Source organism: Danio rerio, chromosome 22 (assembly GCF_049306965.1).
Source record: "Danio rerio strain Tuebingen ecotype United States chromosome 22, GRCz12tu, whole genome shotgun sequence".
NCBI lineage: Eukaryota > Metazoa > Chordata > Actinopteri > Cypriniformes > Danionidae > Danio > Danio rerio.
The window spans coordinates 27,552,790-27,580,556 of record NC_133197.1 but is presented as its reverse complement, the minus strand read 5'-3'; the positions used below and the strand labels follow the sequence as shown (position 1 = coordinate 27,580,556).

The window sequence follows — 27,767 nt, the reverse complement described above, 5'->3', positions numbered from 1 at the left end:
TCTACTTCCTGTTTAGAGTCTGGTGGTCTGGTTGGGTAAACATTATACAACGTGATGTGAACTGCAACGGGTTGCTTTACCTTAAACACTGCGAAATCAGGTAATATAAACGATTCTGCTTTCCATCGGTAAAAAAACAACCTGACAGGCATTGCCTGCATCTATATCACTGTATTAAATGTCATTACGGTTTTTAAATGTACGACTTTATTACACAAGTCAATGTCACGGGAGTGTTTGTTGTTTATGTGCGCTCATGACACAATGGATGTGAGTTACGCAATGAAAACAAGAGCTGTCGTTATTGAATTGTTGCAGTTGTTGTGTGGGGACATTCGAAAACACTTTACTTCAGCTTAACGTTACTTAATGTAGCTTAACAGCAAGCGGGGGAAACCATATTTCTATAAATTTTCACACACAAACAAGTGACAAACACTTATTTTAATGTCAATAAAATGAGCTCAATTTTATTAAGTGAAACTTATCACGTTATACGTTTCTCCCCATTATAAGTCCATTATAATAAAAGGAAAACGCTTAACATGGCTTAATGTACCTCAGTGGGGCACACCACAACACTACACTAACTACTATCAAAGGATCAAGCTCTGATTCTGTAGATGAAATGAACAATGTCACATTAATAATTTTATCCCCCATTTAAGTCCATTATAAGAGCTTAATGTGGTTTAACGTAACATCCAGAGATGATCAACTTTCTATAAAAATACACTCATAAACACTTACTGCTGTGAAAAGAACAAACTTTTATTTTAGTGTATCAAGTGAACATTATCACTTTAAGCATTCTCCAAGGTCCATTGTAAGAAAAAAGCTCGAGGTGGCTTAACGTACTTTTAACCCAGACCAGACAAGCATAAATATCTGTCAAACTTTACTTGTGATTACCTTAACTATTAATGAAAGAGCGGGCCTTAATTCCATAGATAAAGTGAACAATATCACAATAAGCGTTTTCTCCCCCATTCAAGTCCATAATAAGGAAAGGCGTAACTTTACAACAACTGAGGGAAACTAAATGTTAAAAAGGCTGTTCATCAAATTTTATTTATGATAGATTAACACTTGCTGTCAAAAGAATGTGCTTTTGCATGTCATTGACATCCCCACAACAGCCTAGGGAAAAACGCTTGACACAATATTGTTCACTTTAGCTGTGGAAACGGGGCTCGTTCTTTTGCTAGTAGTGTTAATCAGAGAAAACGCTTAACGTTATGTTTTTTACTTTATCTATGGAATTGATACTCCTCCTTTTTACAGTAGTTGGGGTTAATTACAAGTACAGTTTGACAGAAATTTGGGTTTCTCTGGTTGAAGTTTTGGTGCATTAAACCACGTTAAGCTTTTATTTCACGTTAAGTGTTTTAGAATGTCCTGTTGTGTGTGTTTTTTCTTATTTTCTTTATTTGTCAAGCAGAGAAGAGCCTGACAGAAATAACACAGACGCTGACGATGGCTGCAGATTCAGCAGTGTCCAATGGAGGAGAGAACATCCTCACTGACAGCGATGATGATATCCTGAAGTACTGTAATTACAGCTTTATTAGGAGAAACATTCACAGACCTAATAGAAACTAAACAGGCTTGCCAAGTTTACCAGTATCTGTTTTGAGCGTGCGTTTCTTATTGTGGTGAAGTTGGTTTTATATTTACACATTCAGACTTTCTCCTTAATAATTATAATGTAAGAAAAGTATTCTTTGCGATTTATACACAGGGAAATCATATTAGCCAATGACTATCAAAGTACAACATTGTTCACTGTCAAATATATAGTGCTAATGTTGTTTGAAGTCATAATTGCAAGTGATTTCAAATTGCATATTCAAAGTACCATGGTAAGCAATATAGGGAGCAGGTTACAAGTTGTCACTGAACAAATGTGCGCATATAAAACCGACTTTACCTTTACCAGTGCGTTTCTTAACATACTGAAAGTTAATGACAAAATGTCGTACATCAATTCTACATGTTACACAAGTAAAATTATGCAAACAAAACAACACACTAAGGATCCCACATTATCAGATATGCAAGTCTCTCCAAACACAGCAAACCTGCAAATAAATATCTACAGTGCTATTAGCTACTATTCAAAGAAAATATGAATATCTGATTGCGAATGCATCACTGTGCATTCACATCGAAGGCGGTGAGAGCATAAAAGTTCGCTCTGGCCGCAAAAGAACAAGAAGGCCGCACCGAACCACATCGAACAGTTGCTCATTACCATAAAGTTGACTTAATTTCAACTCTTCTCGACGCCCACATCAGTGAAGACGCGCCGCTCCTCACTGCTTATTGCTGCCATGTTCCATTGAAAATTATTGACTTCAGTCTACTTTGATACTCTCACCGCTTTCGGTGTGAACGCACTTATGCCAAACCATTGAGAGGGAAACCATGTTGAAACCACATGACCTACCAAATATACTACTACTACTATTATTATTATTATTATTATTATTATTATTATTAAGCCCCTAATTAAAAGTTGCTTTCGGCTGCGTCTAATGCATTAATCATTGTTCACATATATGACCAACAGTTGGATCATTGGGAATGCCACATGAAACTTAAGGCCCAACCCCAATTCTACCCCTTAGCCCTCCCCCTTACCCCTACCTCTCGTTTTGTGCATTCCCATAAAGGGGTAGGGGTGCCCCAATTCTCTTTAGCTTGAAGGCGTAGGGCTAAGGTGAAGGGCTAAACACCCCTTTGAACAGAGATTTTTCAGGACCACACTCGAAACCAAGGGGTAAGAAAATTTCCCAGAATACACCAGCCACAACAGCGGGATAGCTGCACCCGGAAGTCAGGAGATCCACAAATTATTATTTTTTTTTTGTCATTATTAAGAATTTTTACAATAAACAAGCACATGTTTTGATATATTCATAACCGCGTTTGTGTTTTACCGTCATGCTTTAAAAAAAAAAAATTAAATAAAAACTAATCTCTAATCCCTAATAATAACTCCTGTATAGGAGTCTCAAATCATTCTGACACTTGATAGCTCTGGAATACCCTGTCAGAAACGTCTAGTGGATGTTAATGTTGTTTTTATTGTGTTTACATAGATGAATAAGGCCACTGTGTAAATGCACAGTACAGTTACGATCTTATTGCCACATTAGATCGTTATGATAACTTAATATATGCCTTCAGTGATTTCCAGAAAAAAAAAACGCAACTGGAACAGCAGTCGCAATCATCTGATCTCATATGAAGCAAGAGATTGCGATGAAATGTGCAGGTGTTGTAGTGGTGTGCCATTTCTTAGGGGTAAATTTTAAAGCCCTTCCCCTTCAAACTCTGTTTCAATGAGAAGGGAAAGGGGTACAAAAATAAAATTAGGATTGGGCCTAGGTGTAATTAGTTTTTTTATGCACATGCTAGGATATACATACAGTGCTCAATGCAAATTGTGTCATCAGAATAGTAATGTTTGACCAATATAAATAGCAACAATTCAAAGCATGTGCATAATTTGTGCAGTTTGCTTTGAGTCATGTTTGCACTACTTAGTAAACTAGATGTCACAGAAAAAAACAACATAGGAGACGGAACAAAAACCGCAACAGCAAACTACTGAAGACTGCAAAAAATAAAATGGCTGCCAAGTGCATGGTTTTGAGAGAATAAAAGATGGATGTACAACATCATTAGCATTACCACACAGGACATGGTCCATGCCACTATTGAAAATTGCTTATTTGTTAGGATTTGAACGTTCTTCAAAGCATTTGGGATAATGCAAATACATAATTCAGCAAAATATATAACACTGCTGTGTGGTTTACATATTGTGTTCTTAAGACTCATACTTCAGCTATTGTTTGCTCCTACTTTGATACCAGTAGTGGAGGTAATATCTTTATAAATCTTCTGTTTTTAGTCCTAATGACCTGTCAGAAGTTTTGGCAGCAGGAACCAAAGAATCTCATGACAAAGCTGAGAATTCACCATTTGTCAAAGACTTCCTAAGGGGCCGAATTAAACGGGAACTTTTTAAGGTGAGTCTGTTGGTACTTTTGATGAATTACTTTTTTTTTGTTCAAAACTCCACTATTTTCTGACCTTTATACTTTTGCTATTTTGTCATTTTGTCAACCCCAGCTTGGCACCACTGCCCTGTACTATGTTTATTCTGCCATTGAGGAGGAGATTGAGAAGGTTAAGGACCACGCAGTGTTTGCCCCTCTATATTTCCCCTCTGAGCTTCACCGGCAAGAGGCCTTGGCCAAAGACCTGGCGTATTTCTATGGTGAAGACTGGGAGAGCCAGATCTCCTGCTCTGCTGCCACACAGCCCTATGTAGACCGCATACATGAGGTGGGTCGCGATGACCCGGTTCTTTTGGTGGCACACGCATGGACCCGTTACATGGGTGACCTATCAGGAGGGCAGATTTTAAAGAAAGTGGCTCAGCGGGCCCTAAAACTGCCCCCTACCGGTGAGGGCTTGAACTTCTACCATTTTGAGGGCATCCACAACCCCACAGCCTTCAAGAGGCTGTACCGCAGCCGGATGAACGAGCTGGAAGTGGATGCGGAGACCAAAGCCAAGCTGCTAGATGAAGCCAACCTGGCTTTTAAATTGAACTTGGACGTAAGAGGATATAATTTCCATTCACTGGTTGAGATAATCAGATGATTATTGTACTTTTACATCCTTTTATCTTCTGTCAGGTATTCACAGAGTTGCAGGAGATCGGGAAAGACATAGAAGAGGAAGTGCAGGACATTGGTCCCCATGCACATGGAGACATGGGTGGAGATATTAGTAAATGTCCATACTATGCTGCCAAAATGGGTAAGGACGTTGTTAGAAACAATATATATACATTGGAGATCAAAACTTGAGAACATTGGTTTCAGACACTTTAGATCGGCTCATCTTCTTGCTAAAGCCCCGGTCAGATCACACAAATTTGTCACGATTTTGGCTTGATTTCCTTGACATAGGATTTGTAAACAACAAATAGGCATTGTGACACAAGAATCAAATTGGCATAGTTCACAACAACCGATACCATGCCTGCGATGGTGTCGTTAGAAGTCTAGCATATTTGATTTTTCTCATTCTTCTCTACGAGTTCTGTCACGTGGGTGACACTGCAATAGGAGCACATCATTTTTCAGTTGTCTCAGCAGTTGCTGCCATTAATGCAGTTATAGTGGGTCATGGGTGGATAACCAATGATTGATCTTATGCAAACTTTAACTACTTTTTCTAAAATATAAAGGTGTTTTTCTTCTGACAGACTGACTTCATTCTCACAACGAGTTTCTGAGTTCTCACATCCTTCCAACAGAGTTTGTTCTTCTAAGGTAATCTGGGAACCTGTACAGTGCTGCGAATACATTGTAAAAGCCTGTCCTGTTATTCACTGTCATTAACAGTGAAAAGAGCTTAATATAGTCTTCTCTGTGACTATTTCACTTCAGTTTTATTTAGGCTAGATAATTATTTTTATAAACAAACCAACACAATCTCCTGGCAACTTTTGGTTCTGAAGCATATAGCGGACTTGTTTTGATGCACTTCACTTCAAAGGTTATTTATTGTTCTTGATTATAAGTATCTGACCAACAAAAGATACATTAAAATTAAGATAAATATTATAGCAAACAAAATTCATTTCAAAAAAATTTTTTTCCAAGAAAAATATATTAGTTATATTTTTGTTTGTGCCCCTCCACTACTCAGTTGTGCGGTGATGATTTATTCCGCTTTGTAGAAATTAAGGATATAATTAATGCTTAACAGCTGCTGAGGTGTTTTCAATTTCTCCGTCTTACTCGTGGCATGTTCAGGCAAGAGTAAGCAAAATTGGCAGCAAAATATACATTTAGATTTAAAACATCTTAAAATAAAAAGAAATCATAAGTTTGATCCTATCCATGTCATAAGGAATGCCCTTAAATAATGTAGCCTAGTTGTCAGCAAGCATCAGTGTTTACTGAGATTGAAATAAGAAAATTGAAATGAATGAAATTGAGACGAGAAATATTGTTATAGCAACACTTGTGACTGCTTTTTGGATATAACACTCATCGCAGACATCATAGTATGACTGATCGTGAAAGAACGTATAGTCTGGCACATTTGTTACCCATGACAAATCAAGATTTTACTGAGACAATATTGCATGGTGTAACAGTGATTTTCGTAACCAACAATAAAAATTGTGTGATCTGACCTGGGTTTAAGTCAGTGAAAACTGTTACACTAAATGTCAGATTAAAGGGAATGTTCACTCAGAAATTAAAAATGTCACCATTTACTCATTTTTTTAGTGAACTATGCGTTTCATGCTTATAACTGCTTTATAATTTTCTTCTGAATATATGCAGTTCATAAAATCTGCTTTAAATCTGCACTTTTAACTCATGTAAAGGGAACATCAAATAGTAGTAGAGCCGATCGGAGTAGAGCCGATGCTCCTCCACAGAGAAGCAAGCTGAGGTGGCTCGGGTATCTGTTTCAAATGCCTCCTGGACGCCTACCTAGGGAGGTGTTCCAGGCATGTCCCACAGGGAGGACGTCTTGGGGAAGACCCAGGAAACGCTGTCTTTTGGCTGGCCTGGGAACGCCTCTGGAGTAAAGCCGATGCTCCTCCACATTGAGAGAATCCAGCTGAGGTGGCTCGGGTATCTGTTTCAAATACCTCCTATACCAAATGCCCAAAATGCCAAAATGTGACTAATTAAACTTTAGGTCGCTAACCAATTTTCAGTTTTGATCACAATGTTTGGATATTTCTATTTCTGAATATACAGTTCTATATTTTGTTTGTATCACTGTTTCTCTTTTTTCTTGCCTAGCGGTCAGTGGAAACACAACCTACGCATGTAATTTCGCCAAGACGGTGCTTCGACAATCAACAGTACAGGTGATTCTGGCCACATTGGTTGCTGCTGTTGCCGGATTGGCTGCCTGGTACCTCATGTGATCATCTTTACACTAATTAAAAAAACAGGAATTCCATAACCATATAAAGCATAGGTCTCAAACTCAATTTCTGGAGGGCCGCAGCTCTGCACAGTTTTGCTCCAAACACAGCTGATCCAACTAATCAAGGTGTCCAAGACTACTAGACACACTGTGTTTGATTAGGTTTAGAGCAAAACTTTGCAGAGCTGCGGCCCTATAGGTCTCTTGTTTGAGACCTATGATTTAAAGATTTAGACAAAACCTGGAGTCTATTTGTATAAAATATAATGCAAGTTTTAGCCTTATTGAGGGAATGTGACCTTCTTTATTCTGTTTTCACTCTCAGTCAAGAGTGTAAGCATACTTTTAAGGGCATGCAAGATGACAATGGAGCTGCTTGATCTGCTTAATGCAAGTCTGTATCGTTAACCTATTTTGGTTGGTTTTGCACATTGTAATACATAAAAAATGTGTTATATACATCACTGTGGTGCAGTGAATGATTAAAAAGATTCTGTCCATGCAGATTTCTGTGGCATTTAATGTAGAATAAAGAGATCAACGCTAATGGTGTAGTGGTTAGTGCATCGACATATGCACTCCGGTGCTCACGGTGATCCGAGTTCGATTCCGGCCTCGAGGTCTCTCTGCTCCCCACGCTTACCTGTGAATACTCCTGAAAACCGCAAAATGAAATTATAATACAATAAAGAGTTTTTATAGGACACTAAAGGATAGTTCAGCCAAAACTGAAAGATATATGTCATCATGTATTCCAGTGGTGCCTGCAGCCGTATGGCTATACACACTATGCGTACCTACCATTATAGGGTGCAAATAAATGCAGTTTTTTAATTTTTATTTTTTTACATAATTTTAATTGATTATTAAACAGTGTATACTACGATATATTGACAAAGCAAGAAAGAATTAGAGGAAATAAAGATGTACAATTGTGTGTTTTAAGGTGTGTGTACTTGCATGGTGGGAGATGGGCATTGAAATCTATTGGCATTAGTTTTGCTGGGGGGTTTTCCGCACACTAAAAATTACAATTCAGATAGCTATTGTTCAAAACAAGGTTCAGAATAAGTAAACTCTTTTTAAAACAGCTAAACTTAATTGAGACATTTGCCAAAAAACCTAATACTAATGAGACAAATTTTGCTTTCCCACACAATACCGCAATCTCATCAGCACCTGAGCCGGCGGAACTCAATACCCACATCCAAACAAAAACAAATCAAAAACATCCAAAATTACTATTATTTGTACAGTATACACTTTAAATCACCTAAGATTTTTACAATTCTTTTTGAAATAGAAGAGTCAATAATGTCCAAAGCACCAATAAGCAGTGCATTTCTATGTCTTAATGTAGACTTCTTACAAAGTATTTTGCTGTATTTTAAAAACATAAAAATACAAGACATTAAAGTATTTTGACACAAAAAATTAAATCATTTTCATCAGCCCTATCAAATAAAAATAACAAAGTACTATTTTGCATTTAAAACACATATTTTATATAAACATACAGTTGAAGTCAGAATTATTAGCCCTTGTTTATTTTTCCCCAATTTCTGTATAACAAATATTTTTTCAATACATTTCTACACATAATAGTTGTAATAACTCATGTATCTTAAATACTGCCCATCCCTGTCTAGGCTTACAAACAGTTGGTTGTTTTGAACTAAAAAACTAAAACCCAAAAATACAGAAAAAAATCCAGGACAAGAATGATTATTTCAGAGACATTTGGTCATTTCTGTCAATTTAAAGGTCATTTCCATAACTGGAAAACAACCTTCTAATTTTCCAGGACCCGTAGGAACACTTTTTTTCCAATAGTGTCAGATTATCCTATCCTAAAAAGTCCATAATGCATCATCCTTGCTGCAATATTTCATTATTTTAATAGGGATGTAACGGATCCCGGTTGATTCATGATTTGTAAGGATCACAACCCATGGTTTGGAACTCACATGACCCATGGATAATTACTTTTTTATTAGTAGATTAATGCTAAATTTGTAACGATTGCAGAGAGATCGCTTTCTTAAGTCATTAAAATCACATGTATGAAAGCATTTAGGCTTTGCTATAAAATATAATGATGATGGAAGAAGTTGTGGTAGGTTATTCAGGATGTGGTGGGTTTCTTAGGTTATTAAAGGTGTTTTCTGTCTCTTCTTGTTTAACCTGCATTGATGCATTCAGTGTAAGCTACACAATTAATTATTAAAAAGATCAGGATCTCAACACCCACGCAACATAAATTATAAATGATGGTGATTTGCATATGTTTATCTATCTTACCAATTGCTGCATTCAAATCTGACAACACAAAAATCAAGAAAGAGATTGAGTCTTTGGTCTTTTGAGTTAGTTATGGAGTTACAATCAATCAAATAACACAGAAGTACTGGGATAACAGTTTATAGTTTAGAATAAACCACTGATGTTTATGGTAAAAATTAAAATTAACGTCATATACATTTAACTTGACGCTCAAAAATAAAGGTTGTAAGCAGTAATTACATTATTTAACCAATAGGTTGAATTCAACCAGCCATCAAAAATATGCCACTGAATAATAATAAAAAATGATCCATCTAGCAATGAAACATGAAGTTTTATGAGTAAATAACAAGCATTTATTGAAAACGAGACTAAAAATAAATATGGGTTGTACAAATTATAATGTTAGATTTCTACATTTAGTGTCATCAGCAACAGTAGCAGAAATTGTGAATCTTTCCACAGTACTGAATATTTTACCATTTATTTATATTTAGCTAATTATTTCTTCATTTTTTTTTTTTATAAATATAAGGGTTCTTACTTTTGTTTTTTTGAAACCAAATGTTTCTTGCAGTGCAGTTTTTGTAATAAAATGGAAAAGAAATGACATTTGTCTCCTCCCCTTTTTGGCTAGTCCGATCTGTGACTAAAAAAAACATTATATGATCCAAACCGTAAGATTTGTGATCTGTTACATCACTAATTATTAATAAAATGCACAAAACAAAAGCTACATATACTTAACTTTACCATAAGATCTTTAATTTCTCACTTTGGGAAAGTTTCATATGACATGACATACAAAACTACACAAATTCATGACAAACTCCCAAAAACCTTCCCAAATGCGTGTCTATCCACCACTCGTCCCAGTCTGGTAGAAAAGTACATGGTATTAGAAGTGCTGTAGCGCTTTAACCGAAGAATTGATTCTCCCCTGGAGTCTCCTGAATCTCCCAGAGTCACAACATCTGAGACGGGTACATAAATGTCTCTTCTGTGACCCCAAAAGCTAAGATGTGACACCTTTAATATGGTCTGTGTTGAATCCAAATACATCATGCCAACCACTCTTCTGACAAAGTGGCTTATGGAGTACAGCATGACTCCAGCAAACAAGGCAATGCCTATTGAGCGATTTAAGACCAACACTGATGCCTGGCCCTGCAGGTGGAGGTAATACACAGTGGGCAGCAGGACAACAGTGATGCCCGTCTGTAAGAGTTTGAGTCTTGAAAGAGCCCGCAGGCCCCTGATTAGTGGAAATGCATAGATTAGACTGTATTTTCTTGAGGCAAGGTCAGAGGAGAATGAGGCCGGGTGAATCCGCGTGGTGTGTGTGGATGTGTTGGGCATCTGTTTACCCATGTGTGCCAGGCCGTTGTTGATGTTGTATTGCATGCGAGCACTTGAAATAAGTCCTGAAGGATGGCATCGAAAGCCATATTGAGGGAAATGACGGGAAAGGTGGATTAATCTTGTTGACATCATCATCTGAGGAGACAGTAAGCATCACAACAGTAGTTATTATTAATGTTAATTATTAAAACAACACAAAATATTTTGATAATGTAACCATCATGACTATTGACTATTTGACCTTGTTTATTATGTTGATAAAAACAGTGCTTGACAAAGGCAGTTGTTGTGTTGGCTCAGATTATGCGTTCCAGCTTCTTATATGCGATAATCATAGAAAATACATAAGCATAATTAAATAACGCGCATTATTATTAAATATTATTTCAGTTTTGAATGAACTCACCATGTCCATACAAGTTCAGTGCATCGCGCACTTCTTCTGTGAAGCTGGACATGAGTTATATTATGTATCGTTTCAAAATAAAAGTCCTTAAATCAACGCTTGTCAAAATCGTTTTTGAAACAAGTTGTTAAAAATATTTTAGAGACATGGAATCTACGTGCACTTTTTGTGAATTAGAGAAGGAATCGATAAAACACCTGTTTGTTGAATGCACATATACCCAAATATTTTGGTTTGATGTTGAACATTTTATATTTAAACTTACTAAATTAAAAATTCAGTTTTCTTGTAAAAATATTTTTTGATATTCAATAATAACAACTAAACCTTGGAGCAAAATTTGTTTATTAATTTAATGATAATATATGGGAAGTACCATGTACACAAACAAAACTGATCCAATGATAAGCCTAATATTTATTTGTTTAAAACTTATCTTATGCATATTGAAACCCTACAAGACATAACAAATAAAAAAGCTATAAGAATGTGTGCAATTCTGAAATAATTTTTCTTATGCAATTTTTTGTAATTTATATATCCCTTATATATTTATATATACATATATCCCGTAATTTTATTTATTTTTTATTATTATTATTTACTGATTTGTTCCTTTGATGTGAAAAAGTAAGCATTTTATTTCTCATTTTGCATGACATTTTCCTTGTTATTAATTATTCGGTGTCATTAATATTTAATTAAAGTGAAAATAAAAACAATTAATAAGCATTTATATATTATTATTCGACACGTTATTTCTAATTTTGGCAAAAATTTTAGCATTAAAAAACAATTGATTGTTTCAGTACCATAAAAGTGTCGTGGGTAACATCAAGGGTGCGAATTACAGGGGGGTTGGAGGGTGGGGGGATTGACCCCTCATTAACACTTCTTTGTCCCCCCTGAAGGACATTAAAACAAGATGAATAGGGGGGGTCAGCTCTTTAATAGCTCTTTAATTAAATATTGAAAATAAAAAATTTATAACATAATAAATATACCCTTATAATGGTTCATACCATGTGTGAAAATATAATCGCCCCAATCAATACTAAGAAAAAATATCATTCAACAACAGTCTGAAACTGGCACCGATAGACATCTCAAGTTTTCACAAAACACTTCTTGTAAAATAGTTGTATTTTGACCTTCAGCAACTTCTAAAAAATCACTAAATATCAATACACTGAAAGCGTATACATTTTAATAATAAATGAGGTGTAATTTTAGTACATTAATACATTTGATTCACTGAAGAATGTATTACCAAACTACTATCAAAAAAGTTGACCCATTCGTTCGTCAATGTATAATTCGCACGCTGGTAACATCAATGTTTAAAGTAATTTGTTAAAAAAAAATACCGATAAATTAATTTTAAAATCTAAATTTGAGCACAACTACCCTAAGCGATGTGAAGCTGGACTTGATAGAAAGTCTAGCATACTCCAAAATAAAAGTACTTCCGTTGCCATGACTAAAATTCAGTTAAATAAACACATCAAATGATAAATATTTCCCGCAATTGAAACCGGTAATAATGATTCTATTTTTAGTTTTTATCTCATTTCATAATTGTTTTTAATAAATCGGACAGTTTTTTCGCTCAAAAGTCCTTCATGGAGTCGCAGGACTTTCATTTTTGTTACATTGCAGAAAGTGTCCATCAAAGCATCGCGTCTAATACTTGTATTTTATATTGTACTTTAATTGTTCCTCAAGTAGACAAAATAAGTTATTCGCATGGTATGACACTGTGTGGGATATATTTAATTAACACTCTCAATTGTGATGAAGTCAGCAAGTCGATCGGGTCACGGGAGCAATTTCGCAATGTGTTCGTTATGTCATTAATACACTTTAATGGCAGTTCATTCATGCAAGCGATATGTTGACAGACAGACGTGTGGCAATGAATGAGCCAAGACCGAACACGACAGTTTGAGGACACTCGCAATGCGGATTTCATCTGACAGCTTCGAGAGCAGCGCAGATCCTGCGTGTTGACTGATTTGTTGCAGAAATAGCTCTTGTTTTGGGTTTGTAGGATCATTTCCTCATCATGCTTCAGTTGGGAGATGGACTCGTACTGTTTTCTACTGTTTTCGTCGTGGTTCTGGTGGGAACTAGGAGCGCTGTGTGGCCCACGGTGCTCGCGGCCTCTCTCTACCTGTTTCTGGTGATGTTTCGGTTCCCTCAGGTTCCCTCCAGCCGGACCAGACAGGTGCTGCAGCCCGGCTCCAGAGTGCCTGCGGGCGGCGTGTCGGCGGTGGCTCACCGCGGTGGAGGACACGACGCCCCAGAGAACACTATAGCTGCTATAAGAGCGGTGAGCACATCAGTGTGTTTCTGATTAATATTAATGCATATAATGCATTTACAGACAATACATGACGCTAATATGCCAAACAAAAAAGTGTCACATAATTTAATGACAGAGGTGGAGAGATATTTTGTATTGAGTGTATTTAGTCCAAATTGGTACAGTTGTTAAACCCTTGCATATATGGGTCTAAGCAGGGCAGGGGTGCCCAAACTTTTTCTTATGAAGGGACAAAAACCAAACTTGATTGAGGCTAGTGGGTCGAAGAAGGTAAATAAAGATGAGGTCATTTAAAATGGGTAATTTGCTAATTTATCTAATAGTTTAAAAATGGCTATAAAACATATCTTTGTATTATTACAAATTATTATTACATATATTATTACAGTATATTTTTACATTTTAAAATAAATATATTATAGTAAAAACAAAATCTAATGTATAACAAAATTACACTAGTTTTTGTCTTGCCGATGTGTTCTGCATAGTCTTCTATCCATCAAGTGACAGCATTTCCATTTTATAAAATCAGATTCATTTACAACATTCAATTGAAACATTTAATTTTAGTTTGCTTTTTTTGTCGCTCAGCAGTAAAACAAATAAAAAAGATTACACCAAATTACATGCGAGTGTAGTTAACTCAGAATTGACTGAAAGTTAATTCTACTCATTTGAAAAGAGTTTTGAACTCAGTTTTGAAGGCAACGAGTCAATTAAAAACCTCACAGAACTCATTAGGATTAGTTTTTGAACCATAATGGTTTGTTGCAATAGGTTTCTTCAAATGGTTTGAGGTACCTTAACTTTTTGGGTTTCACAGTGTAGAAATGACAATCTCTATGTTAAAGGCATTCGCCCTAACTATTTCGATCATACTCTCCTCTCAGATGGGATGGTGGGCCAAATAAAAAGTTACAATGGGCCAGCTATAGTTCCACGGGCCCTACTTTGAGAATCTCTGGTCTAAAGGAAAGCGACTGACTTCTGACTTTCAATATCTTTGCAATAAGTTAATTTCTTTTCTTGGTATTCCAGGAATTTCTTAATTAACTCGTTTTTGACCATTACAAATTGTTATTTATTTCTTACATTTAAAAATATATGTATTTATTTATTGTTGGTATATTACGAAATATGTACTTAAGGGAATGTTTAATAATAAACTCATATCAAAACATACAAACATAAAAATTCCCAGCCATGCATGACATTATATAAGAAATGTATGTGGATAATTTTAGACTCATGTTGTGCATTAGAAGTGCTTTTACATACAGGTAGCATGTGCATTAAAGGGCAAAGGTATAGTTGACGTAAATAACTATTCCTGCCACAGAAAGAAAAAATATGTAAAGGTGTAAACTCAGAAGAATGCCTATAAACGGATAAGCTTATAAAAGTCACCTGAAATAAAGTCACAATCCTGGGGGGCAAAAAGTCAGAGCTGAGATTATGAGCTTGAGTAACAATGTTGTAATGTAAACTAGTTTAAATACATTTTTAATTTTATACAGACTCAGTTTTAAACTCAACTTTTACAATATCCTAATCTAAACATTGTCGGAGTTTCTCTGTTTACTCGACTTAAAAATGCTTTCTCTGTGGATTATCACCTAGCCTAGGGGTGTCAAACTCAATTCCTGGAGGGCTGAAGCCCTGCACAGTTTAGTTCCAACCCTGCTCCAACACACTTACCTGTAGGTTTCAAACAAGCCTGAAGGACTCAATTAGTTTGATCAGGTGTGTTTAATTAGGGTTGGAACTAAACTGTGCAGAGCTGCGGCCCTTTTGGAACTGAGTTTGACACCTGTGACCTAGCCAATCAGATAAATCAAATATTCATCTTTCATTCATTAATTTTTTTTGTGTACGTAATACATGAGCCATCACATGCCCTTAAACCTTAAAAGAACACTACTCGTATTAAACATTACGAAAGCATTGGGTTAACCATAGTTTCAAGACGCAGTACTTCACACCAAGCACTCTTCCTCTCGTAATAACGCTTATTTCTAAACGAAAGGCGAGTGAGAATGGAGCCACGGGTGTGGAGCTGGACCTGGAGTTCACGGCTGATGGGGTTCCTATACTGATGCACGATGAAACCGTGGACCGAACCACAAACGGCTCAGGATCCCTGAACAAGCTGCTCTTCTCTGAACTGCGCAAACTCGACGCAGCCGCCAAACACAGATTCAGGTCAGAACTGAAGGCAGTCTTGTTTCATAAAACGAGCATGACCAGGTTAAAGACAGCAGGTGGTATGTTTGTGTTTGTTGTGGAATAGCGACCGTTTCCGAGGCGAGAAGGTCCCGACGCTGCAGGAGGCTGTAGAGGAATGCATTAAGCACCAGTTGACCATCTATTTTGACGTCAAAGGTCATCCAGATGAGGTACTGTCACAACTATCTTTGCTCTGCACTTTGCATCCACAGATATCTTTACCAATGAAAGCCTGTTAGATTAATGATTCTTGCATCAGCAGACCAGAATGATAATCTAGTCATGCATGTTATCTGTTTTCTTTTATAGGCAGCTGCAGCTCTAAAAGAGTTATTTCGGAAGTATCCAGTGCTCTACAACACAAGCATCGTCTGCTCATTTGAGCCCAAAGTCATCTATAGGGTAACACATTTATGTAATTAATTTCTTGTCATGCTGTGTTCAGATTACACATATTTCAGTGTGGAAATTGTGTGATTTGGATTCATAGATTTTTAGAGCATTTCAGATTACGTGTTAGTTCCTGATCATTGCTTGTTCTTTAAAAAAAAGATAGTTGTGATGGTTTTTGGTCATTCTTTGTTATAAAGAACCAAAGAAATGTAAACTTGGGATACATACAAATTTCTGCTGTCAAAATATATCGTCCGAAAGTTGCCTTTTCCAATTGTCAGGCATAAGAAAAAAAAAAGCTGAAAATATAAGATGAGAAAATGTGTATATATATATATATATATATATATATATATATATATATATATATATATATATATATATATATATATATATAGTTAAAGTCAGAATTATTAGCCCCCTTTGAATTTTTTTCTTCTTTTTAAAATAGTTTCCAATGATGTTTAACAAAGCAAGGAAATTTTCACAATATGTCTGATAATACTTTTTCCTCTAAAGAAAGTCTTATTTGTTTTATTTTGGCTAGAATAAAAGCAGCTTTTAATATTTTAAACACGATTTTAGGGACAAAATTATTAGCTGCTTTAAGCTATATTTTTTCTCGACTGTCTACAGAACAAACCACTGTTGTACAATAACCTGCCTAGTTAACCTAATTAACCTAGTTAAGCCTTTAAATGTCACTTTAAGCTTAATAGAAGTGTCTTGAACAATATCTAGTCAAATATTATTTACTGTCATTATGGTAAAGATAAAATAAATCAGTTATTAAAAATTAGTTGTTAAAACTTATGTTAAGAAATGTGTTGCGAAAATCCCTCTGTTTAACATAAATTGGGGGGAAAAAATAAACAATCGGTCTAATAATTTAAGGGGGGCTAATAATTCTGATCTCAACTGTATATATAGTCTTCAGCCCACTGATTTCACTCTCCCTCCAGCCTCCAGATCAGATGTGGAAAGTACTGGGCTATAAAACCCATTTATTTCAATGGCTTGTGCCACAAGTGTGCTTTCTTGCTGTGCAAACCAAAGCGCAAAAGGAGCTGCAAGCACTGTCGACTTAATTATGGACATTAAAGGCACCTATGATGAAAATCATCTTTTGAAAGCTGTTTGGACAGAACTTTTTGCAAGTATAGTGTGTCCACAATCATATTGGGGTGATGTAAACACAATAAGTCTCTTGTTTTACATTTTCTGACATTAAAATGGGATCCAAATCCCTCCCATTTTGAGGCCGACCGCAACGTGACATAGGAGTGCTGTTTCCCCGCCCACTGAATTGATTGACAGCCGCGTATTAACATGTCTCTGTAGTAACACATATAATCATATCAACAAGACAGGATGTTTGCAAAGCAACTGGGATAAAAAGATCTGTTCAGCTGTCTGTGATCATCAATCATCATCAAATATTATCAAGAGTGAGTTTTACAAGTTTAAAACCTTTTGAAAAGCATGTTTGTAATAAAGACGTGTGCTAGTACAATTATAAAAGAAGAGGCTTCAAGCCCGGTTTGTGGACGTTTAATCAGGTTTATTTTGTACATAAACATAACAGATATCCATACAGCAGTGGATATAATCCTATAGAGTCAAACTAGGGCCATATGTACTAGCAAAAAAAAGAAAGTTTTGCAAACAAAAATAAAGTATTAAGCAAAAATAAATAAATAAATGCAAATCTCCAAAAATCGCAAAGCAAAAATTAAAAAGAAAAGAATTATTAGCCCCCCTGTTTATTTTTTCCACAATTTCTGTTTAACAGAGAGAAGATTTTTTTCAGCACATTTCTGAACATAATAGTTTTAATAACTCATTTCTAATAACTGATTTGCAATGATGACAGTGAATATTATTTGACTAGATATTTTTCAAGACACTTCTATACAGCTTTAGGTGACATTTAAAGGCTTAACTAGGTTAATTAGGTTAACTAGGCAGGTTACGGTAATTAGGCAAGTTATTGTATAACGACAGTTTGTTCTATAGACTATTCTGTAGACAGAAAAATACATAGCTTAAAGGGGCTACAAATTTTGTCCTTAAAATGTTGATTAAAAAATTTATAACGGCTTTAATTTTAGCCGAAAAGAAACAAATAAGACTTTCTCTAGCAGAAAAAATATTATCAGACATACTGAAAATGTCCTTGCTCTGTTGAACATCATTTGGGAAATATTTGAAAAAGAAAAAAAATTCAAAGGGCAGCTAATAATTCGGACTTCCAACTGTGTGTATATATATATTTGCAAAACATTTTTTTCAGCATTGCCTTAACAAAACCCGTCCAGTCAATTGCAATGCTCATTTTGATTTGCTCTTTAGTCAACGTGAGTTTGCGATGCAGTTTTCACTTTGCACTTCATTTACGGCAGGCCCGGACCTACCTCCATTAAAGCGACGTCAATACTTGGACACAGTATCACCGAGGTGGTCTTACAGCCCTGTAGGTCTGGGCCAAGTTGCCTTGTAACGTCTGGTTTTGTAAAGGCTTTAAAAATGTTTTGCAAATATATAGCTTTTTTATTGCACTTGTTGTTTTTTGCACTGCTTGATTTTTATTTGCAGTTTTTTTTTTGTTTTTTTTTTTGCAAATTAAATTTTTATTTCTCAAAACCTTATTTTCCCTCTAAAGATCTTTTTTGTTAGCAAAATTAATTTTTATTTCTCAAAAATAATTTTTCGCTTGGTGATTTTTGGAGATTTGCATTTATTTATTTTTTTGGTCAATAATTTTTTTTGTTTGCAAAACTTTCTTTAATTTTGCAAGTATATATGGCCCCAGATTGACTCCATAGTATAGTCACATTTGCGTGCAAAAACAGTGCAAAGTTAAACATGCGTGCTGTGTGTGTGCTTGAATTTTTGTAACAACATTGTGTGTCACTCATCGTTAGTAATTGGCGTGTCAATTAGAGTGTCAAAATTCGCTACATTGAATTTAAAGGGGTCGTTGCAGCATATCAGTTACATTCCTGCATAAAACGTGATTTCTAGCATGAAAATGATGCTCACTTCTTATCAAACTCATTTAACAATGGGAGATCAAGTTGCATGTGGGGTGGTTTTGCTCCACTTAATTATCCAATGTGTCCATATGTCTGAAATATCCTGAAGCACCAATACTGTTTTGTATTGTCACATAAGATGCACACATTTTTAAAGATAAATATATATAACATTTATTCACATCAGTAACTCGCCAGTAACTTATTTAATGCATGTTCCTGTGAGAAAACATTGTAAATAATTAAAAATCCGGCGACCGCAACAATCAAACCCTTGGGAACAATTGTGGTCGGAACCAAAGTTCACAGGTCTGTGTTCCCTGAACTCCTCTCAAGCTGTGGACTTCATTCTGATTGCTTGACGCCGAACCGTGTCATAGATCATTACCATAAAGTTGACTTGATTTCAACTTTCCTTGACGCCCACACCGGCGAAGACGCGTCGCGCTGCTCCTCGCCACTTATCGCCGCTGGCTCTCATTGAAAATAAATTACTTTTGGCTACTTTGACGCTCTCACCACTTTCGGTGTGCGTACAGTTACTGTAGTATTTCTCACTGATGTTACGTGAGATCTGCTTCCTTTGTGTCTGTCACTATGCTGTTTATCTATTGAGTTATACTGAAAAGGTCTGACAAAAATACATAACTTAGTAAAATAATAAATAATTATTACAAAGCATTTTTGCATCCCTAATGAAAACATTTGTCTATCTGTCAGTGCATTATCAGGCAACCCAGACGTCACATCACAACACCTTGTGTCATTGTTATGTTCAACACATTTTATGTTTCCATTTTCACTTCAGATGTTATTTTATCTCTAATTTGAGCATAAGTGCCCTGCGTAGTAAACTCCACAGAACATTCTGCCATGACTCCAGCTGGAAGGGAGTCTAAATGATTCATTAGAATGGCATGAATGGCATTAGAATGGCATAGGTGTGATATGTGAATTTAAAATTGTGTTTATTTACAGAGGGTATATCATGTCACACCTCTTGAGTATGTGTTAACTTTGTGTGAAGATGTGGCGTTTATGAAAATGGTGTAAATCCATGAATGAACTCTTCGAAGTGAAGTAAAGGTTTCCTGTGGTCAGGAAGTTGGGAACACTGTGTAGGGAACATGACCATGATTTAACCCTTTTTCTAATTAGCTGGTTATGTAAATCAGTGTGTTAAATAAGTGAGATGTGCAAAACTCTATGCAGAGCAGGTGCAACAACCCATTGAGATGACCACTGCCCTGCATCAAACAAGACCAACTAATGATGATGATGATGATGATGATGAAGCCTTTATTTGTCACATATACTTTCATGCAGTGAAATTGGACCCCCTTTGACCATGCAGGTCGATGAAAGATAGCTTTTAGAAAGAGGAAATGAGATACATTTCGGGAAGAGAGAGGCAATAAAAAAACACCCTCTCACACTGTCCTTGAATTAGGGCAGTGTGAGTACAGGGGGGAAATGCCCCAGCAATCAAGCACATAAACACATAGACATAACATTGCAACGGGATGTGAATATAGTCCAATGAGGGCGGCAGCCATATGGTCCACCAGCTAAAAAGCGCTGCTCGCAGTCCCGCCTACCCACTCCAGTGGGTGAAAGTGATTGTCTATCTGTAGCTGTGTATGTGTGTGTGTAAGCCTGTAGATTTTAGATAATATTGTAAATTAGTGACATATTGTATGCAGTAATAAAACTGTAATATTAGGTTCATATCATGTAGTCTGAACCAGGAATGCTTTTTTTAAAAACAATAATACAGATAATATGAAAATGATCTGCTCACCTCCTCTTCAGATGCGGCAGGCGGATCCGAATGTGGTGACCGCACTGACCCATCGTCCGTGGAGTCTCAGCCGTTTTGGCGACGGGACGCCACGCTTCTCTTCCACATGGAAACAACACTGGATGCAGGTGTTGGACGTGCTCCTGGACTGGGCTCATCATCACCTGCTGTGGAACTTGTGTGGAGTCTCTGCCTTCCTGGTGCAGAAGAACTTCATCTCGCCGTGAGTCATTTTAACATTATAATTGTCATGTCATTATGTAAATTACATTCCTGTAAGAGCTTTAACACTCCTACCACAAGTCCTAAAATAAACTGTGCATTAAATAAATTGTCTAAATATAATCGCTGAAAAAGGAGTTATACTGACCACTGGATAGTTGTTTTAGTAGAGACTAAAGCACTGACTAAAGCACTGACCACTGCAACACTTCTAGTCTCACAGTTCATTATTAAAGCCTACTAGTGGAACTAGGGGTTGCTAGTTTGCCAGAAATTACATTTTTGTTCATACTTGGGGTTAGAAAGTCAGTTGAATTAACGAGTTATGGAAAATGACATCCCTGATGTAAATAAACTGTCATGTCACATAGATACTGTCACACAGTCTGCATGATATCAAGATGTTTATTTGGCTAGCACACATTGTTAGTCTTAAAGTATGTGTGAACTGGAAGTCGCTGGAAATTTTATTTCAGTATGTTGATGTGCCTCTGACTGAAATTGAAAACTGAGTAGGGGTCGGAGCTTTCTTTTAGCACATAATGTAGCAAACAAACGGTAGAGGGGCGTGGTTACCAATATTGTTGCTGAAACCATCAAACTAGCGTCTACAGAAAAGGAGTCCAAAAACAGAAGAAAATGATCTGAATTTTTTCTTATTGTATATTGAAGACACTGGTTTGAAGTATATATGGAAATTGTGCACTAATATTTTTTGCCCAACCTTGGTGATCAGCAAAGAAAAATAAAATGGAAAAGTGAAATACGGGACAAAATATGACTTTTCTTAACAAGTCAGGATAATAGAAATAGATCTGACATGATGTCTGGTCACCCTAAATCTAGTTATTTGGGTATGATTACATAATTTTGGTGCTGGAGCTGTGTGATTTTGTTAATTTTAAAATGTTAAAGGGCTGCAGCAATTACTGTCTAAGTACAAACATCAAAAAAATATAAAAAATAGAGTTGAAGTAAGAATTAATAGCCCCCCTGTTTATTTTTTTCCCCAATTTCTGTTTAACAGAGAGAACACATTTCTAAACACAATAGTTTTAATAACTTATTTCAAATAACTGATTTATTTTATTTTTGTTATGATGACAGTAAATAATATTTGACTAGTTATTTTTAGGACATTTCTATACAGCTTAAAGTGACATTTAAAGGCTTAATTAGGGTAACTGGGCAGGTTACGGTAATTGGATAAGTTATTGTATAATGATGGTTTGTTCGGTAGACTATCAGAAAATATAGCTTAACGGGGCTAATCATTTAGTACGGAAGCGTAGAGCTGCCACCCAGGTAAAAAAAAAAATCTGAGCTTTATCACGTTTGTACAATATACTTTTCACGTTCTTACAATATAATATCACGTTTGTACAATATAGTTTCACGTTCTTACAATATAATATCACGTTTGTACAATATAGTTTCACGTTCTTACAATATAATATCATGTTTGTACAATATAATATCACGTTTGTACAATATAATATCACGTTTGTACAATGTAATATTACGTTTGTACAATATACTTTTCACGTTCTTACAATATAATATCACGTTTGTACAATATAATATCACGTTTGTACAATATAATATCACGTTTGTACAATATACAATCCCGTTTGTACAATATACTTTTCACGTTTTTACAATATAATATCACGTTTGTACAATATAGTTTTCACGTTCTTACAATATAAAATCACGTTTGTACAATATACTATTCACGTTCTTACAATATAATATCACGCTTGTACAATATAATTATCACGTTCTTACAATATAATATCATGTTTGTACAATATAATTATCACGTTATTTGCCGCCATACGTGCGCACAGATGATGATATAATATCACGTTTGTACAATATAGTTTCACGTTCTTACAATATAATATCACGTTTGTACAATATAATATCACGTTTGTACAATATACTTTTCACGTTCTTACAATATAATATCACGTTTGTACAATATAATATCACGTTTGTACAATATAATATTACGTTTGTACAATATAATATCACGTTTGTACAATATAATATCACGTTTGTACAATATAATATCACGTTTGTACAATATAATATCACGTTTGTACAATATACTTTTCACATTCTTACAATATAATATCACGTTTGTACAATATAGTTTCACGTTCTTACAATATAATATCACGTTTGTACAATATAGTTTTCACGTTCTTACAATATAATATCACGTTTGTACAATATACTATTCACGTTCTTACAATATAATATCACGTTTGTACAATATAATATCACGTTTGTACAATATAATATTACGTTTGTACAATATAATATTACGTTTGTACAATATACTTTTCACATTCTTACAATATAATATCACGTTTGTACAATATAATTATCACGTTCTTACAATATAATATCATGTTTGTACAATATAATTATCACGTTATTTGCCGCCATACGTGCGCACAGATGATGATGTGCGCGCGCGGGACTTTTTTTCTCGCGCTGGATCAGTTGAGCGCGCGCGTGAAGATCCCCTGTGCGCTCGCGTATGTAATCTGCTCACGGTTCACTTCTAAACGCGCGCAAACATCACTGCTGCGCTCGATTAATATTGGCATTGGTTTGCCGACATACCACGTCGACTCCTACGACAAACTGAAGCCCTTTGGAATCTGTATAAATGGAGCCATTGATGGGTTTTCGAGAGCTATGATTTGGCTTCATGCCTTTTCAACAAACAGTGATCCCAAAATCATTGCTGGTTATTTCATAGCAGAAGTTGAAAAGAGGCTTGGGACACCTTCCCGGATTCGCTCCAATCTGGGAACAGAAAATGTCACAATGGCAGACATGCAAAGGAGTATGGATCATAACGTCAATAACTGTTTTATTACTGGGTCTAGTAATCACAATCAGTAGCTGCAAAATTTCCCCATGTCTCAATCCAAGCATAAAATAGAACTTAATTAATTCTGTAAAACGAGACATTTTCTCACGCTCTGATCGCACCAGTAGCCTAAAGTTTTCACGTAATAACGTGATAATTATATTGTACAAACATGATATTATATTGTAAGAACGTGATATTATATTGTACAAACGTGATATTATATTGTAAGAACGTGAAAAATATATTGTACAAACGTGAAAAGTATATTGTACAAACGTGATATTATATTGTACAAACGCGATATTATATTGTAAGAACGTGAAAAATATATTGTACAAACGTGAAAAGTATATTGTACAAACGTGATATTATATTGTACAAACACGATATTATATTGTAAGAACGTGAAAAGTATATTGTAGAAACGTGATATTATATTGTACAAACGTGATATTATATTGTAAGAACGTGAAAAGTATATTGTACAAACGTGATATTATATTGTACAAACGTGATATTATATTGTAAGAACGTGAAAAGTATATTGTACAAACGTGATAAAGCTCAGATTTTTTTTTACCTGGGTGGCAGCTCTACGCTTTCGTAATTTTGACCTTAAAATGTTTTTTTTTTTTTTTCTAGCCAAAATAAAACAAATAAGACTTTCTCCATTTGGAAATGTTATCAGACACACTGTGAACATTTCCTTGCTCTGTTAAACATAACTTGAGGAAATTTAAAGGTGGGCTAATAATTTTGATTTTGAGAACATGCAAACTCCACACAGAAATGCCAACTGACCCAGCCGGAGCTCAAACCAGCAAACTTCTTGCTGTGAGGCGATTGTGCTACCCACTGCGCCACTGTGTTGCCCATGATGTAACCAGAATGGCTAAAATACACATTTACATTTGGTTTTACACTTCATTCCCGGATCATTCTTAAGATATACAGGGGGAGAAAAAGCCTAAAATCATATTGTGCGTTGCAAGTGCATAGATAGAGTATAGTGTGGTTTTGTGGATGTAACTGCAAAAGTAAAGCTGACTACACTTCTCTGTTGGAACATATAGTTTATATCTATTCCTCAGTGCCATCTACAGTGTGGGAGAGTGCAATAATCATTTTGATGTTCACTATTTATTTAATTTTTTTCTCCATCAGGGACTATGTGCAGTACTGGGCAGCCCGAGGGGTAGAGGTGGTGGGCTGGACGGTGAATACGGCAGTAGAGAAGCAGTACTACCAGCAACTACTGAAGATCAACTACATTACTGACAGCCTGGTGGAGGACTGTGACCCTCACTACTGAAACACCACATGGTGCAATGTTTGTTTGAGCCTTTTATAATTCAATGACTAAAGTTGCTTCACTTAAAAGATAGAAGTATATGTCTGTATTTGAATTGTTTAGGTTTGTTTAGTTAGCATGCAGTAGAGACTTGAATTTACAGGGTAACCAAGTGCTTTCATTGTGTATTTTACAATACAGGAGATGTAAATATCAGTGTTCAAATGTACTGTAAAAACCCACTCAGGTGAGCCAATTTATGACTATTTAGAGATAATCATCATTTTTCTTAAATACAGTTTCCTTTTTAATGCCAATCTAAGAACGACTTGGAGGAAAGTGAAAGGAGTTAATTTAATACTCCTGCTTTTCCTTTTCTGCTACTTGATTTGTGTGGAAATCGAGCTTTACTTATATCGATATTTAGTCTAACGTGTGGCTTGTTTTGCATTCATGACATGAATTCTTGCTAATTACATTTATGTCATACTTAAAAGGTTTGGTATTGATAGCTAATGAACAGGTTACATTTAAAACAGTAAGTCTGTAATTATATCCACCTTAAGGGAGTCAAGATATTTATGATATAAGCAATAAACTTGGTCTTGAGGTCAGTTCTCAGGCAGCTACCAAATGCCAACCTTATGTTGGACACTGAAATACTAATTCACTAATCACAATTACTTGAAAATGGCATGTTTATCAGTTTTCTTGGGCAATTATTGTAAAATAAAAAAATTAATTCTGAACCAAGAGACATTTTGTCTTTATATTTGCTTTTCAATGACCAGAGCCGGCCCTCCCAATAAGTGAACTAAGCGGCTGCTTAAGGCGCTGCTGCCCCTTGGGGGCCCCACAACCCACTAGTGGTTCGAGCCGTTTACTTGTTGAATCATTTTGATTTGCATTTTACAACTTATCTTCATTGACAGTGCTTTAGCACATAAATATTTATACATTTTCACTGAAAACAAAAATCATAATTTTATTAAAGTTTACATTGTTACGTCATAAGATTAACAGGAAGCTCAGTATCTCATTTCTCATATACGTTCTGTTCTCGCGGTTCGAGTTTGTTCTTCCAAGGAAACCTGCGAGACCAACTGGTCACAACATACACAGCCATAGCCGTTGCTTCATTGCCTGCCCCATTCATATGCTTGACTTATTTTGGTAATTGGACAGCAAAAATAAAACGAAACTTATGTAATTCTTCAGGTGTCGAAAAACTGAGGGGAAAAATGACGACAAAAAGAGAAGAGCACAAAAAAAAATTTTGCATCACTTTTAAGTGCTAATGATGATGTTAAAGACATCTAGTAGCACATTCATTGAAAACAGACAATTACAAATTAATAAATGTTGTCTATTTATATTAGGGCTGTGCGATTAATCGAAATTGAATTGCGATTTGAAACACTGCGATCAGCTAATCGCAAGAGATTACGATATGAAATGAATATAGATTATATAATTTCCGCCACACAGAACAAATGCGTGACAATTGTCTGTGTGTGATCATCTTACTAGCCAATTGAGTGAGCACTCTATCATTCTGCCCTATCAGAATTGCACAACTGAATTATGCAGAATGCCCACAATAAAACAAAGAAACAGGAAAGCGCGAACAAGTGGGATGATGGTATCTGCCACTTTAGAAGCATTGATAGACCAATTAATATCCATGTTGGTAAAATGGGAATATTTCAAAGTTACAGACACCAAACAAAAATAGGTAATTTGTAAGAGCTGTCGAAGAACTGTTGCTACAGCACGAGGAAACACAACAACCTAAGAAAGCACCTGAAGAGTGTCTTGCTAAAAATTTTACTAAAAGTATTGCCAGTGACACTCAATATAGTAGCTAGCAACAGCTAAGTACATTCTCAGAGTTTTTTTTTTTTTTTTGCTGTTGTTACACCATATTTCTTTAAAAGAAATCATCACAATTAGATGTTTTCCCCAAATCACACAGCCCTAATTTATATGGTTTTAGACCCAGTTTTTTAAACTTAGTATAAAACACATTTTCCTGAATTTTACTTAAGCGTCATTTTACTAAAGCGTCTTTCGCTGACATTTGCAATGGCAATACTCAACTATTTAGACTAGAATAAGGTAGGGCCCCAAAATTATTTTTCTTATTTTTCTTTCTTTCCCCCAAATGTAGAGAGGCCCTTTTTTCATGTTAAATAAAAAATAAAGTACAACTTGAATTAACTTCACAACAAACACATCAAATAATCATTGAGAAAGTTCTTATGGTAGTATTTTTCAAAAACGTTACGTGAGATCTGCTTCCTTCATGTCGGTCACTGTGCTGTTTATCTGACGCAAAGGCACACTCTGACAGGCACATGGGAACAGCGGGCAGGGAAAACCAGCATTAAAGACACAGGCCACAAAAACAGCTACAAGCAGAAAATCCCAATATTCTGAAAGCTATAATAAATAATCTGATCTAATAATAAAAAAGCTATAATAATAATCATGTCTGTCACTGTGCTGTTTATCTGATGCAGCCGAGGCGGAGATTGAGGCACAC

At 35.6% G+C, this 27,767-nt stretch overlaps 3 protein-coding genes and 1 long non-coding RNA gene across 11 annotated transcripts; 2 read left to right on the top strand and 2 right to left on the bottom strand.

Moving 5' to 3' along the window:
• Positions 1-14: 14 nt before the first annotated feature.
• Positions 15-7,531, top strand: hmox2a (heme oxygenase 2a). Of its 6 annotated transcripts, none has more exons than XM_073936134.1 (6): positions 15-100; positions 1,442-1,552; positions 3,923-4,040; positions 4,144-4,635; positions 4,716-4,839; positions 6,855-7,531. In XM_073936134.1, the coding sequence occupies exons 4-6, from the start codon at positions 4,411-4,413 to the stop codon at positions 6,980-6,982; spliced, it is 477 nt and encodes a 158-aa protein (XP_073792235.1). In that variant the 5' UTR covers positions 15-100; positions 1,442-1,552; positions 3,923-4,040; positions 4,144-4,410; the 3' UTR covers positions 6,983-7,531.
• Positions 7,532-9,881: 2,350 nt separating this feature from the next.
• Positions 9,882-11,075, bottom strand: tmem186 (transmembrane protein 186). Of its 3 annotated transcripts, none has more exons than XM_005161767.6 (3): positions 11,036-11,075; positions 10,871-10,946; positions 10,011-10,764 (listed from the first exon to the last, which is right to left on the bottom strand). In XM_005161767.6, the coding sequence occupies exon 3, from the start codon at positions 10,762-10,764 to the stop codon at positions 10,087-10,089; it is 678 nt and encodes a 225-aa protein (XP_005161824.1). In that variant the 5' UTR covers positions 10,871-10,946; positions 11,036-11,075; the 3' UTR covers positions 10,011-10,086. The 3 variants fall into 3 exon arrangements, with proteins under 3 accessions (NP_001129456.1, XP_005161824.1, XP_073792855.1); XM_073936754.1 differs by having other exon boundaries at positions 10,871-10,943; NM_001135984.1 differs by lacking the exon at positions 10,871-10,946 and having other exon boundaries at positions 9,882-10,764; positions 11,036-11,067.
• A 1,836-nt stretch (positions 11,076-12,911) lies between these two features.
• gde1 (glycerophosphodiester phosphodiesterase 1) lies at positions 12,912-25,971 on the top strand. The gene is given in 6 exon segments (NM_200243.1): positions 12,912-13,367; positions 15,388-15,563; positions 15,652-15,757; positions 15,897-15,989; positions 20,828-21,039; positions 25,096-25,971. Coding segments are annotated over 6 exon segments (1,002 nt in total). The 5' UTR covers positions 12,912-13,100; the 3' UTR covers positions 25,244-25,971.
• Positions 20,295-23,832, bottom strand: LOC108181183 (uncharacterized). Its single transcript, XR_001797235.4, has 2 exons — positions 20,817-23,832; positions 20,295-20,671 (listed from the first exon to the last, which is right to left on the bottom strand). It is a non-coding gene; the product is annotated as an uncharacterized lncRNA (long non-coding RNA).
• Positions 25,972-27,767: the final 1,796 nt, after the last annotated feature.

Bases quoted from the DNA above. Each gene is read 5' to 3' on its own strand.
- hmox2a (XM_073936132.1), top strand. From the start codon at position 1,477: ATGGCTGCAGATTCAGCAGTGTCCAATGGAGGAGAGAACATCCTCACT. The intron at 1,548-3,922 runs GTACTGTAATTA...TTCTGTTTTTAG, and splicing joins AGCGATGATGATATCCTGAA to TCCTAATGACCTGTCAGAAG. The intron at 4,041-4,143 runs GTGAGTCTGTTG...TGTCAACCCCAG, and splicing joins TTAAACGGGAACTTTTTAAG to CTTGGCACCACTGCCCTGTA.